Source organism: Chanos chanos, chromosome 8 (genome assembly GCF_902362185.1).
Source record: "Chanos chanos chromosome 8, fChaCha1.1, whole genome shotgun sequence".
NCBI lineage: Eukaryota > Metazoa > Chordata > Actinopteri > Gonorynchiformes > Chanidae > Chanos > Chanos chanos.
The window spans coordinates 9,880,022-9,893,700 of NC_044502.1; the positions used below are offsets into that span (position 1 = coordinate 9,880,022).

At 43.2% G+C, this 13,679-nt stretch overlaps 1 protein-coding gene across 1 annotated transcript in view; it reads right to left on the reverse strand.

Annotated features, from left to right (window-relative positions):
* The window catches only part of cacna1ab (calcium channel, voltage-dependent, P/Q type, alpha 1A subunit, b), a 100,082-nt gene that overhangs the window by 6,498 nt on the left and 79,905 nt on the right, over positions 1-13,679 (reverse strand). The window contains 7 exon segments of the mRNA XM_030783370.1: positions 253-372; positions 1,164-1,305; positions 1,818-1,924; positions 3,970-4,073; positions 6,685-6,792; positions 7,473-7,578; positions 12,114-12,210. Coding sequence (XP_030639230.1) covers positions 253-372; positions 1,164-1,305; positions 1,818-1,924; positions 3,970-4,073; positions 6,685-6,792; positions 7,473-7,578; positions 12,114-12,210 — 784 coding nt within the window.

The following is a 13,679-nucleotide window of genomic DNA, read 5'->3' on the forward strand; positions in this document are numbered from 1 at the left end:
GCATGTTAGCATACCACACAACCATTAAAAGTGGGGAGTAGCTTAGTCTCTTTTAGTGGCTGTGACGGTGCCCGAGTCAAGGGGTCAAAGGTTGCGAACCGGATTGTCAGGTTAATGGCTAAGGGAGAGACAGGATGAGACAGTACAGAGAAAAACATGAGCTGCATGAGTGGAGGGAGAGGGGGAGGGAGGGAGACAGGGAAGGGGCAAAGGGTGGGGGGGGGGGGGGCATGGTAGGATGAAGGAGCTCACTTGGTTGTCTGCTGAGAGGCGGGGCATGGAGATGGTCCTCCCATGCCCTTCCATTGGGTGAAAGGGCTCAGTGTCCGAGTAACCGTCCCCAACCGGCCCAATCTCTCTCATTTCTACCGTCTGCAAAACAGAGCGAGAGTGTGGGCGTGACCACTGCTAGCCTACGGTAAGTAGACTGGGACACGATGTATGGCCTGAAGTCTGAACTTTGTACTACTCCTAAGCATGCTTTCTCACTTTATGAGTGTCCAGCTATAGGCTCTGTGCAGGGCTGTGGTACTAATTAAAAATGGGGTTGCCGGTGACCTCTAGTGGTGAATACAGAGAAGTGTAAGACTGTTGTGCTTTACAGCTAAATTCTTCTACAGAGCTTCTACAATGAGGAAGAGATGAGAGGCTCGAGGGGCTTGGTACAGTCCAACAGACAGAGAGGAGGCAGCGGAGGCATTGGGATGCCCTTTGCAGTCTGCTTGAGTGTGGAGAGGTCAGTAAAAATGGGCCATGATGTAAAATGGATTGGACAGGAAGAGGTTAAGAAAGAGACTTAAAAGACAGGTGAAGACAGAGAAAGAGACAGAAGTAGCCTGGATTATGACATTATGGATGGAATAGGAGGCGTCCGTATACGCGGCTGTCAAAGAGCGGGAGGGCCATCACGAAGACTGAGATTAGCTGGAGGGTAAAATGCTTGGTACCTCACGGCCACAGAGGGGCCAAACACACTCTGCTGAGATGAAAACAGCACCACCTAGAGCAAAGATGGAGGGGTATATCGACTCCTGTTGTGTGTGCTTGGGTCAGTGCCACTAAGTCCACATTGCGTTGATTAGCAGGGAGCGGTATTGCGGAGTAGGTGGAGAGTTTGCAGCAAACGCTTTGTGTCCCCCTTCTGATGTGAGAGCAGGTGTTACCTGTGGATTGTGACGGTTGTCATGGTGATCGTCGGGATAGGGTCTCTCTGGGTTCCAGTTTTCTGGAACTGACTTCTGGAACATCTCTTGGGCTCGAGGCGTCACCCACGACTGGCTCTCGCTCATTCCACCTTCCGGAGGTCTGACCGAGAGAGAGTCATCAGTACCCACACATACACACGCATACACACGCGCACACACACACACACACGTACACACACATACGCACGCACACACATGTACACACACGCACATAAAAGAGCTGCAAAAGCACATCAGACATCTTCTCATGATCTCACTGGAAACCACAGACGCACATGCGAATGTTAACAAATATATGCACTTGAGAAACAGAGAAAGATTATGAGATCAAGAAATCGAGGGATCAAAGTATATGGATAAGAAAGAATGACAGTACTGATGCAGAAATATAAAGAAATGGAGAGAAAGAGGGAAATAGGAGGGTCCAGAAGAATGGAGATGAATAACACTCAGAGATGTGTACAGAAAAAAACTGGATATGGACAGACAGAGAGTAAAAGAGACATTGAGAGTCACCCAGAGACTGAGAAGCTGAAAGCTGTGGAGAGAGAGAGAGCGAAGTGAACGCACAGAAGATGTGTATGAACGAGAGGAAAAAGCAGCTCTACTCACAGGCTGTTGACGGGTTCCTGGGGTAATTCGGGGACACCATTAACCCCCTGTCCCCCTTCCTGGTTCGGGGAGGGCTCCATGCGCTGAAACATTAATGGCGTTCGGTTCTGTGTGAGATATGACATGGCCTGCAGCTGGGATCAGACACACTCATGGGACATGGGGTAACACAAACAAGCCACCGTGCAAGAGACTGCTGGTGGAACTACCAGACAGCAGAGGTCAGTCAGAGGGCATTCTGGGTAGTGTAGTCCTCTTGTGTCCTCATTCAACCTGAATGGAGTCGTCCATTGGGGCTGTGCTGTCTGGAGTGGTGCCGATGGCTCAAGGCATTTCCATCCAACCCACCAGTAAATGAAAGGTAATAACCGTTCGGGCATTTTTTTTTTTTCTTACTAAGGTCTCATGTGTCTGACAAGCACACACTCACTTAATGGGACTCAGAAGATTGTGTGTTTACACTTGTAACAACACTCAACCTGAGTAATCCATCAATCAGACCACTTTAGACCACTTAAAGATACAGACTGTAGGGAGCCCAAGAAGCGGTTACACCAAGAACCTCACCTCAACATCCAACAAACCAACAATGAACACACAGTCCAGACAAGGAACACACACGTAGGGAAAAAAGATTCCATGTTAGAAACACTTAATGACAACTAAACCCATGTTGAAGAGTCAGTTTAACAAGGCAGAGAGAGACGAAAGACAAGAAGAACAAAGGGATGAAGAGCTGAATGGAAAGACACAAAATGAAAGGAGCATGAAGAATAGCTGAAAAGGGTGTGAACTGTCAGAGAGGACCAATGGTCAAACAAACAAACAAACAAACAAACAAGCAAACAAACAAAAACAAACCCAAAAAAGATTGGTGAGTTCAGAGGGAGAGGCTCAGAGGGACAGATAGATAAAGAAGACAGCAATGAAGATAAATGAAAAGAATTTGACCATCACAGACATAATTTGAACTGAGATTCAGATCGAAGAACAGACGTCGAGACAGACATGAGAAGGAAAGAGGGGGAGACAGTGGTTATCAGGTATGGTAACATCACTGCTGATGTTGAGAGGGCCTAGATGAAACCACAGATGCTGTGAAATGAAGGCAGTCAGGTAGAAATGGAGACACAGAACTCAACAAAGGCATAACAACCACTCCATTCACCAAGGCAGGCTGTGTCTCCATAGCTGTTTTGAAGATTTCTCCAAAAACAAGGTTCGGTCAAAAAGCCTGACCTCTGGACTAGGAATATATAATAGTCAATAGGTTTTGTTGTTGTTGTTGTTGTTTTTTGGTCTAGCATATGCAACAGTAACTATGGACTCTATGCCTGCAGTGGATGGATTATCTCTTCAAAGAGATGACATAAAGAGGGACAGCACTGACACTGACAAACGGCCATGTTGTATCATTCATCATATCATGTTCAAATCACATATTTACCTTGCAAAACCCAGATCTCTAATATCTGCAAGTCCTTCATGCATTCATATCATATCATATCATACGTACAAGGAGCTTGTCCTATCCCCATTCCGAAGCCCTTAAATAGCTCTCCCTCCCTGTTTACGTTCCATAGCACTGGTATGAAATTACTGGCATTGGGACAATACTGTCGTGGAAGCCTCACCTTGTAGTCATATTTTGGCAGTTGGCCAGTTTACATCTTATTGTAACTACCCATAAAAGGTTCCTCTTATTTCAGTGTTAAGGGTGGAGAGGTAACAGAGATAGGCAGCAAATGATTCAGGGTTGGAGAAGGGATACTGTTAACACAACTCAGAGGAGGGCAAAATGGATCAGGGAAGAGCTAGAAGATGATAGGATAGGGCTTTGGGGAAACCCGAGGTACTTAGCATATCATAACAATGTTTGTATAGCAAAATTAACCACATAAAACCAGCTTGACCACATAAACTCATTAACTGGCTTAGCCACATCACCTCCTAGACCTAGATTCACATGCTCTGAAGTTCCTGTTAGCGACTAGCCTAGCTTTGCTGAGTTAGCTTTGCTAAGTTTGCATGCTCTGACCCTGGACTCATAGGGTTTTTTTCCCCTTCTTCTTCTTCTTTTTTTTTATGGGGTTACTAGCAGTAGGGGTAGCTCATGCCCGCCAGGGCAGGAACTTGCGGTTTGAGGCGGTACCTGCTCCTCGCGGAGGGCCTGCAGTTTTTTCGCCTTGCTCTGGCGGTAGTACTCCATGATCATCATGGCTGCGTAGATCTTCCCCACCGTCAGGTCTGTCGCTGCTGAGAGGAGGAACAAGTTACCCTGCACGATTAGATGGGGCGAGATGGGACCCTGAGCCGAGAGGGGAATGGGAGTGGGAGACAAAGCATGCCACACACACAAAGAGACAAACACAAACAAAACAAAACAAAAAAAACTACGAACACGTACACATTTCACTGACACTTACGACAACGTTACGAACAATTGGACGTCAACAATTAAAGTACGCCACAGAGCCGATCGTCTTTTCACAGGCAGAATTTTCATTTAAAAAAAAATCAACTAGGTCATCTTACGCAATAGAAGTTCCTAGACTATATACCATCCTTAAGAGGACTCAAGAGCCATTTCACTATGAATAGTCATTTAGCTGAAAAGGTGTAATTCAGGTAGTCAGTTTTCTCATCTAAAATAATGTTAGGACGAGTAATGTTGTCAAACACTACTGAGCTCAAATTTTTCTCAAAGCTCTGCAAGGGAATCCAGAGTTTGAATGAGACACACAGACATGTAACATTTAAAGATGAAAAATTTTGAGCTTTGGTGAGAACCCAGCTGTTTTCTCTTCACTAATTGAAAAATGTCTGTATCTTCACAGTAAAATTGCTTCTGGTCCTCCAACAGATAAGATATTAAATAATGTGAAGACTGATGAAATATATTACTATAGGAAAAAGAAATATTTTTCACTAATGTATGTATACAGTGATTCTATTTTAGCTTGAAATGAGGCTTATGCAATGAAGACTACTTTCTAAAGAAGCTAGGATTGCAATTAATGCCATATGAATACGAATAGCTACATCTCTCACAATGCAGCATTTCTGACAAGCTTACTATCTGCTACAGATAATAAAATTACAGTAAAATGAATCTTATCCGTAATGCTATACTTCTTATATTTAGAAACACATGCATAACATACTAAAAGGCTAAAGCTTTAAAGGTCAGGCCCAGGTTCCTTTGAGCTTACAAAGGTTGGGCCAGCTGCCTGATTGGCTCTGTGTTGGAGGCACAGCCAGCCTTGTGCCCTCCTTCACCCTGTAGTGAAAAGACTTCTATAGAGGATCCATCTATAGCAAGGCACCCTCTGATGACAGGCATGAAATGAGTGGGTTGAGAGGGTCTGGGTAGTATTTGAAGTGTGATTACCTGTGTCATAGAGGTAAAGGACTCCGATGCTATGAGAATGTCTTTAATGTGTTTTGAGATGAGGGAGGTCTACAGTGAGGTGGTGACTAAAGCTATGGTCAAAGGGGGCCTTAAAAGTATATTCTTATGAATCTACATATATTTAAGACTATATCTATATATGTAGAATTTGTATATAAGAATATATGAATTATGAATTGGATTTGCAGCAAAATTCTTGTCAGTTTCAATTCTGACAGTATGGGCCTGTTTGCTTAAATCATAGTACCTCAGATAGCTTCCTGCCAAAACAGAGTGTTTTCTTGCTTCTATCAACTTAACTGATGGCAATCCTTGACATAAAAATGTCTCCTCTTGTCCGAAGTAAGTGAGTATTTAGTAGTTAAGGACATTAACTTCCATAGATTTTCTCTGATGCTCTTATGTAATATTCTATCAATTACAGGTGACAGATGGTTCAAACTATTCACGGTCTGGTGTGTACCTTGTTCTTTGTGCCATGGATCTGTTTGTATTGTGGTCTGGGTTGAAATAAAATTGAACCAGCTCAGAACTGAAGTTTCTCTTTCTTTTGAAAGCTATTGTAATTGTCCGTTCAGTTAAAGCACACCGCACGATATGAATGTATGTTCTTGGAGTGAAAAAAAGAGTGTACAAGCTTCACAGTGTGGAATGTTCTCTGATACTATGAATATGTATCCCTGTGATTTGGCTTCACGTCCGGGAAAAACAATGACAACAACAACAAATGAAAACACTTCACTTACAAGAGCTGAAGTGAAAACAAAAAAAATCTGCTCTTATCTTTATATGACTTAACTGAGAACTACAGAACCACTGTTTTTGGTTTTGGTACAAAACCGCTACACTACCGCTATTAATTAGTCTAACCACCTTGAACAAGGCAGAGGAGGGTGGACCCCCCCATGCTGAGTCTTGGTTCCTCTCAAGGTTTCTTCCTATCTCAGTCTAAAGCAGGTTTTTCTTGCCACTTCCACCTTGGGCTTGCTCTCTGGGGGTATCAGGTCTGGCATCTGGAAAGCTGGTTTGTGTGTGACCATGTCCATTATGAAAAGCATTATTCAAACCAATTGAACTCAATGGAATTGAAGTGAGTAAGCTCATCCTAAACAAGACCAAAAGAGTGACCCTGTTTTTTCTAAATGAAATGCCCATGCTGCAATTGGATGACTCAGGTGTTTGTTCTGCTTAAGTCGAGGTTCAGACCAAGCATCCTGACAGTGGGTTTAAGGATGGGGGTGGGGGGTCAATAGGTCAGAGGTTGTGTGAGCTGGTAGGGTTATGTACTGTGAGGGTGGAAAGGTTGCAGGGAAGTTATTTGGAGGCTGTGTGGATGTTGCCTGATCAGAGGGCGCTTAGCGATGAGTGGTTCTGGTGAGAGAAGCTGATCCTCTGATGAGAAAGGTGACTGTTTTTTTTTTGTTTTTTTTACACACAAACCCGTCAGCAACTTACACTTGTGTGGTGTGACCAGCAGGTCCAGGTTCTTCTGGGAGAGATTGGGCCATATCGCCATCATCTCCTTCCGCAGTTCTGCATCCATCTGGTGTTTGTCTGCACCCCCTGTGTGTGTGTGCATGGTATACCAAAACACATGCACGCGCAAGTACGCCCACAATGCACGCACACAGTCGTGCCATATTAACGCATGGGGACACAATATAACCGAAATACACAACATTACAAAAACACAAAAAACAACAATTTGACCAACCAACAACATTGAGAAGACATACATACACACACATGCGTGCGCACACACAAATGCGTGCACACACAAACACACACACACACACACACACACACAAACAGAGATTTGGTCATTAAATTTCATTGAAATTGAAACGTCACACTTTCTTAGAGCAAAATCTTTTCATTTAGAAAACCCAATCCCCATCATGATTGTTTTTGTCTCTCTGCCTCTCTGACTGGTTCAAACATAGAATAAACCTTATCTGTTTAAAAGACAGGGTTAGGCAAACATACCCCATATCATACACTACCTTCTCCACAGCAGAAATCATAAGAGTAAAATAAGGGCAAAGAGTGGGAATCAGACAGGAAAGGACAATTTAATTTAATTTAATTTGGCTATTTCTTAACTTCCTCAGGAGACAATAATCTCATAAGTTATGTTACACAGACAAAGGAAAGAGGTATATAGACAAATAAAGAGACAGAGACAGAGAGAGAGAGAGAGAGAGAGACAGAATTTAAACGGTTGGAAGAAAAGTGTTCCATACCCTTGGCAATCTTGATGTCCAAGGCCGTGCGGATTAAGGCCATGAGGGTGGAGTTAAAATGCACGGTGTTGTCATCAGCAACTGGCAAGTCCATGCGCAACAGTCTCTGTGGAGAGGCCAATCAGTGAAATTGAGAGGATGGGCATGTCCAAACTGGGCATATACTTCACTCTTCCAATGAAACGCTTGGTATGAGTAGAATGGGCCAAGGAAGCTCGGAGGATGCTAGCCAAAAACTGATCATTAATTCCTGTCCCTTTGTCTCTCGTCCTTTTTTGAGATACACCATTTGAACCTCACTTTCTTTGATTATTGAGATGGAGGTGTGACATTTTGGCTATCTGGCTGTCAAGAGATACTGAGGGAAATCACAGAAACTGAGCTAAGAAATATCTAATAAGCATCTGTGAGAGCTATGATCATTCAGAGCCAAAATGGATATCCAATCAAATTTAGAAATGTATCAGTGCAGGGTTTGGCATTCACACATCTGATCACATATACAGACAAAAAAACAAAAACACTCTGCTTTTAAAAATCCAAGTGCATTGTGCATTGGAGCCCTCACAGATAACCCAGAGGCAGTATCACTAAAGTCATCATTCCTATGCTTACTCTTTGCCTTTGACAACAGATTCAGGATCAGTTCTGTTTACTGCAGGTCTAACCACGCTCGTTTTGAAGTGGAGTAAATAACTGATTCAGAATCAGAGGTTAAAGACAAAGAGCATTGGGGCGTTAGTCATCAGGGCTTCTCAGGACATTAAATAGGCTGCAGCTGTAGAGCTCCCTCTGCCTGCTGGAGGTTTTCATTTCAGTTTGACAGTCGAAACCAATGAACGAACTGAGACATAAAAACAAGCCGGCAGTGGCAGGCTACTGTTTTTAGGTACCTGTTCTCTTTCATCGGATCTACCCCTTTGTACATGAGAGTCGGGGCACTCACTCAAGCAGCATGACGTGGCAGTAGCCTGAGAGTGTGGAAGCGCATGTGTGTATGAGTAAAATGTAAGTGTGTGTTTTAGGCCAGTCCCTCAGCATCGCAGCCGTCAATCACCACTTCAGCGCAAGCTGGCGCCATCGTTCCAAACCATGCAACGGTTAACCATGCAATGGACACCCCCTCTCGACAAAACACACGCACACACGCACGCACACATACACGCACGCACGCACACACGCGCACACACACACACACGTACGCACACACACTTCTCCCACATTTACACTTCCGCCCACCCACTTACCATGCCACATGCAGTGCATGCACCCCCCCTCCCCCTCCCCCGCCCCCCTTCACAGGACGAGCAGCCGTGCAGCCGCGCACAGAGAGTATCATCTTTTTTTGGCGTTAATCAATTAGATTTTTCCCTCTTTTTTTTTTTTTGGGCGGTTTGTTGGTAGTGATAATTGCTCTTTTTTTTTTCATTTTAAGAATAATGCCATAATCCAAATGGTCTGATCTCTCAATGCATTACGGGTGCAGTATCTAGAGGGTCTGATAAAAAAAAAAGTGGCATTCCCTAGAAGAGGTTCAAAAGGAAAAATGACTGTTTTTTTTTTTTTTTAATTTTTTTTTTTTTTTTTGGAGCGATCAAGTGTAAGGGTAGATTAGGGACACGGGTACGGTGGTTAGTTCACTTAAGACTGGAAAGCCTATGAGATGATGTCACAGATAAATAAAAAGAGACAGGTGAAGAAACAGTGATGTAAATATGGACTGAGAGGAAAGAGGGAAGGAGAGAGAGAGAGAGAGAAAGAGAGAAAGAGAGAGAGGGGGGAGATAAAGAGGTATGCTCTACAGTGTAAAGATTTAGAAAGTTTGTGATACAGAGGGAGGGAGGGAAGGAGGTGTGGTGACTCTGAGATGAAAGGAGGAAGAGATATTAAAGATTGTGTTTATGGAGAAAGTACCACATTACAAAGCTAGTCGTGTCGAATTTAAAGTTCCTACTTCAGCCAATGAGCCTCGAAAGAAAAGAAAGCAAATCAAGAAGCTGTGGGCTATCTCGTGTTAATATTAAAAGAGATAAGAAAATGAGAACCTGCTTCCTTTGTTGATGGCAAATTCATAATGTACTCTTGACCAGTGTAGCAGCTCTACAGTGAGTACGACAATATATCGTCGCTTGTAAGCAACTAAGCAACCCCACAGAAACACAGAGAGAGAGCAAAATGTGGGTTAGAGAGAGACAAAGAGAAACAGAGATGAGTTTAGATACGGGGGAGAGCGAGAGGAGTGGTAAAAGGGTGGTAAAAGATGAAAACATGCATTAATGAAGAGGAAGAGTTGGATAGAGGGATGGAGCCAGAGGGAGAGGGAGAGGATGAGTGAGGGAGAGCATATGAGAGAGGATTGGGGAAAGAACGTGATGAAGTGTGGGAATTTTGGAGAGGAATGTGAATCGGAGGAAAACGGGCGCTCTTGGAAAAGGGAATGACAGAATGACAGAGATAGAGAGAAAGAGGGAGGGAGAGAGAGAGAGAGAGAGAGAGAAAGAAAGAAAGAAGGAGAGAGACAGAGAGAGAAAGAAATACAGAGAGAGAGAGAGAGTGAGAGAGAGAGAGAGAGAGGGGGAACAGAAATAGGGCAGAACTGCATTGACAGAATCAAACAAACAAAGAACAGGTGGTAAAGCTCATTAGTGAATCTCTGAGTGATTTTACTAGAAAGAAAAAAAGGGGCAACAAAGGACAAAAACCACATGGATTCTCAAACTACTGATCTGTATATGAACTAAATCTGTCATTTCTACACAGCTGAGAGAAGCTACTGCGGCATAGCTGTAACTATAAGAATCACAATTGGGAGAGCTGGTCTAACGTCGTTTCGTTTTGGATAATGTGTGTGTGTATAAAGCTTTGCAATAAGGGCCATCCACAGGAGGGAGAGACGCAGACGACAGAAGATACGAAATCCTTCCCGGTCTTTCTGTACACGCACACTCAGGTCTGTGTTCATGGCAGCTCTGTCCCATGATGCTCTAGTTCCAGTCTCTTCAGATGTCACACCTGATAGAGACAGACAACTAGACCACTGACAGCTTGTATGTGGACATATTTTTACAGAATGATTGGCTGCACACATTAAAGCATTCACTTTAATGTATTTGATGCGGATGGAGTTTGTTTGTAAGACCTACATAATAACGTAATTTGGAAGAAGATGGCTCTGATACTTTAATCCATCTGTTTTCTCCAGAGACTTCTAGCTACTTTTAAACTCAACTATGGGACAGGTTTACATCCTCATATCACTCAAACTTTTCTGACATAACCATAATCTTTCAACTGTGAGGTGTGTATGTGAAGTGTATGGGCACATGAGTGTGTTCATGTGAGTGCGGTGCAGAAGGACTGGCAAGGTCTCCTCTGTTCCCCCGCTCCTGTGGATAGGCACGTGATGTGTCGGCTGGCTAACACTCACTCACGACCTTTTACAGGGACCCACAATGAAGAAATACAGCGCTCACCACACCAACACTAACAGAAGAAGAAAAACGGACAGCCTTTTTTTTTTCTTTCTTTTTTTTTTCTTTTTTTTTTTTTTTTGGCGTGGCCCCATCCGACGGGCAGCCCTCTAACCTTGTAGGCCACCCGAGCCGGGCACCTCTTCCCCAGGCCTAGCGGTGGGCTCATATGCCTGAGCATCTGATACATATCACTGAAACTGATCCTGCCGCTGCAGGGGGCCCCCGACACAGCGACAAACAAACAAACAAACAAACAAATAAACAAAATGACAAACAAACAAACGGACAAAAGCATGAGGAAAGGGGGTGGGGAGGGTGAGGGGGGGGACGACACAAACGGAAAGAGACAGGTGCATGGTACGAAACACAGGGGTGGAGAAAAAGGACGGGGAAGAGAAAAAAAAAAAGAAAGAAAGGAAGAAAGAAAGGAAAACAAAAACACATAGGTTATTGGTTTGGCTTTGTTAACGGGGGAGAAGGGTTTGAGAGCTCGTAGGAACTCTGCGTGGGTCTGTTTTGTGAAACAGAAGGGGTTAAAAGGGAGAAGGGGATGTTGTTTTTAGTCCTAGTCAGATAAAAGAAAACACACCGTTCTATGGGAACTGTGTAACAGACTCATAGAACAGCAGTGGGGCTTCAAACAGGCAAAGAAAAGCGCCGCTGCTTGGTTGTGTACAATGGCAGTCACGTCAATGCAGTTTTCTGTCCTTCAAACCCCCCCAACCCCCCCCCCATACAAGAACAATGCACGCTGCTAGACCCATTCTGCCAATGCATGGTTAGACAGCAAGCATAAAAAACAAAACAAGATGACTGATTTTTTTTTTTTTTTGTCGTTGTTGTTGCTGTTGCTCTTGCTTGACAGTCATAAAAAAAAAAAAGAACCGTGAATCATACAATAAGTGAATCATATTGACTTTGCGTTCAGTGCACTTCATGCTTTTGTTGGTGTCTGCATTGTCCTGCACATTCTCGTTTGTCATATCAGAATGCAGATAGAGATGGTGAGATAAAAAATAAATAAACAAATAAATAATAAACAAACAAAAAAGAACAGTGGAAGATAAAAAATTAAGAAAAGGAAAAAAAGAACAAAAAGAAAAGCAACATTCATTCCAGTCTCCAATGCGAGCAGGTGCTTAAGGTTTTTGTTTAGTGGAGTCCAAACCTTGCAGGCCACCCTATGAGGGCATTTCTTGCCTAAGCCCAGGGGGGGGTCGATAACTCGCAATAAACTGTACATATCCTTATAATGAATTCGCCCGCTGCAAGAAGAATACAGGGAGGTTAGAGGGGAGGTACACACAGAAAGAGAGAGAAAGAGAGAAGAGAGAGAGAAGAGAGAGAGAGAGAGGAAGAAGGCAGGAAGGAAGTCAGAGAAAAAGAGAAAGAAGGAGAGAGGAACACAGAGAACAAGAGAAAAAAAAAAGCTCACACATCCAATCACAGATAACAGACCATACCCAGTGAGGCTCCCAATGCTGTTCCAATGACTCCAAGCTAAGGAATGTTCTAGAGACTACGTCAAAAATGCTGGGAAGGCTCCCTGTTCTAAAATGGCTCTGAAACCCACTCGATATGAAATGGACTGAGAGGGTCCACTCCTGGATGACCGTGCGCTATGAGAATAAAGTCTCATTTTGGCAAGTTCAATGACTTAATTTAGCTGCATACAGCTGTATCTGTGCATTTACAAATCAAAATACATGAGTTTGTATTTTGCGTGTTTGTATGCAGTGGCAGGAAGGAGAGTTAAGCTGGCGTAGCTCGTCTGTGGAGATGTTTGCCATGCAAACCTGAGCTGACAAATGGGTGAATTAAGTCATTGGGAGTTTAAGTATTGCCATGCACATGGTCTCACTTATCCATTTCTCTCATTCTCTTTCGTTTCCTTCTCTCTGTCTTTCTCCACATTTACTCATAAACTACAAATTGACCATCCATGCTTTGTCTTAAGATGAATACTTGTGTGTTTGCTCAATTATTACACTCCAACATTCAACTTCTGTCCAGGTATACATTGTTAATATTCACTATACAATACAAAATGTTAACTTGTAACAATGTAATAAGTATAGCTGCACACTGACCAAAAAAATGGTATAAATATTGTGTTGTAGAATTTTTACTGTGTAGATAATGTAAGTATGTATAGAATTTGTGCAAGTAGTCCAAAAGTCTATTTTACTCTGTACTACTACTACTACTACTACTACTACCACTACTACTACTACTACTACTACTACTAATTTGTTTAGCAGACATTCACAACAATGTTACCTCAAAAGTTGTTTAGCTTTATGCTTCTCTCTTAAGACTTTGAATTGTCACTGTGCGGTTTTACATCTCCAAACTCATTATGTACAAGTTATACATCTAATTATATACATCTATTTGTCTACCTATAACTATCTCTTTGAGTGTCTAGTTCTTCGCTAGTTCTACTCTCTTCAGTTTCCTCGTTCTGTTCCATTCATTGTCGAACAGCACTTAGGGGGAGGCACACACTGGGGTTCGATCTAGCATACAGAGTGTACAGAATATGCAAAGGGCTCAGAGAGAGGGAGGCAGGACTACGGTACGTTAGAGACAGTTAACACGTTCGTAATAAGACAGGTAGGAGGTAGGTGACAGAGAGGGATTTTTAGTGAGACAGCAGTGTGAATCTGGGTGTGGAATCTCGCTGTCTGATATATCCACCCCAGTGTATTCAGACTGACAGATACTCATTTCA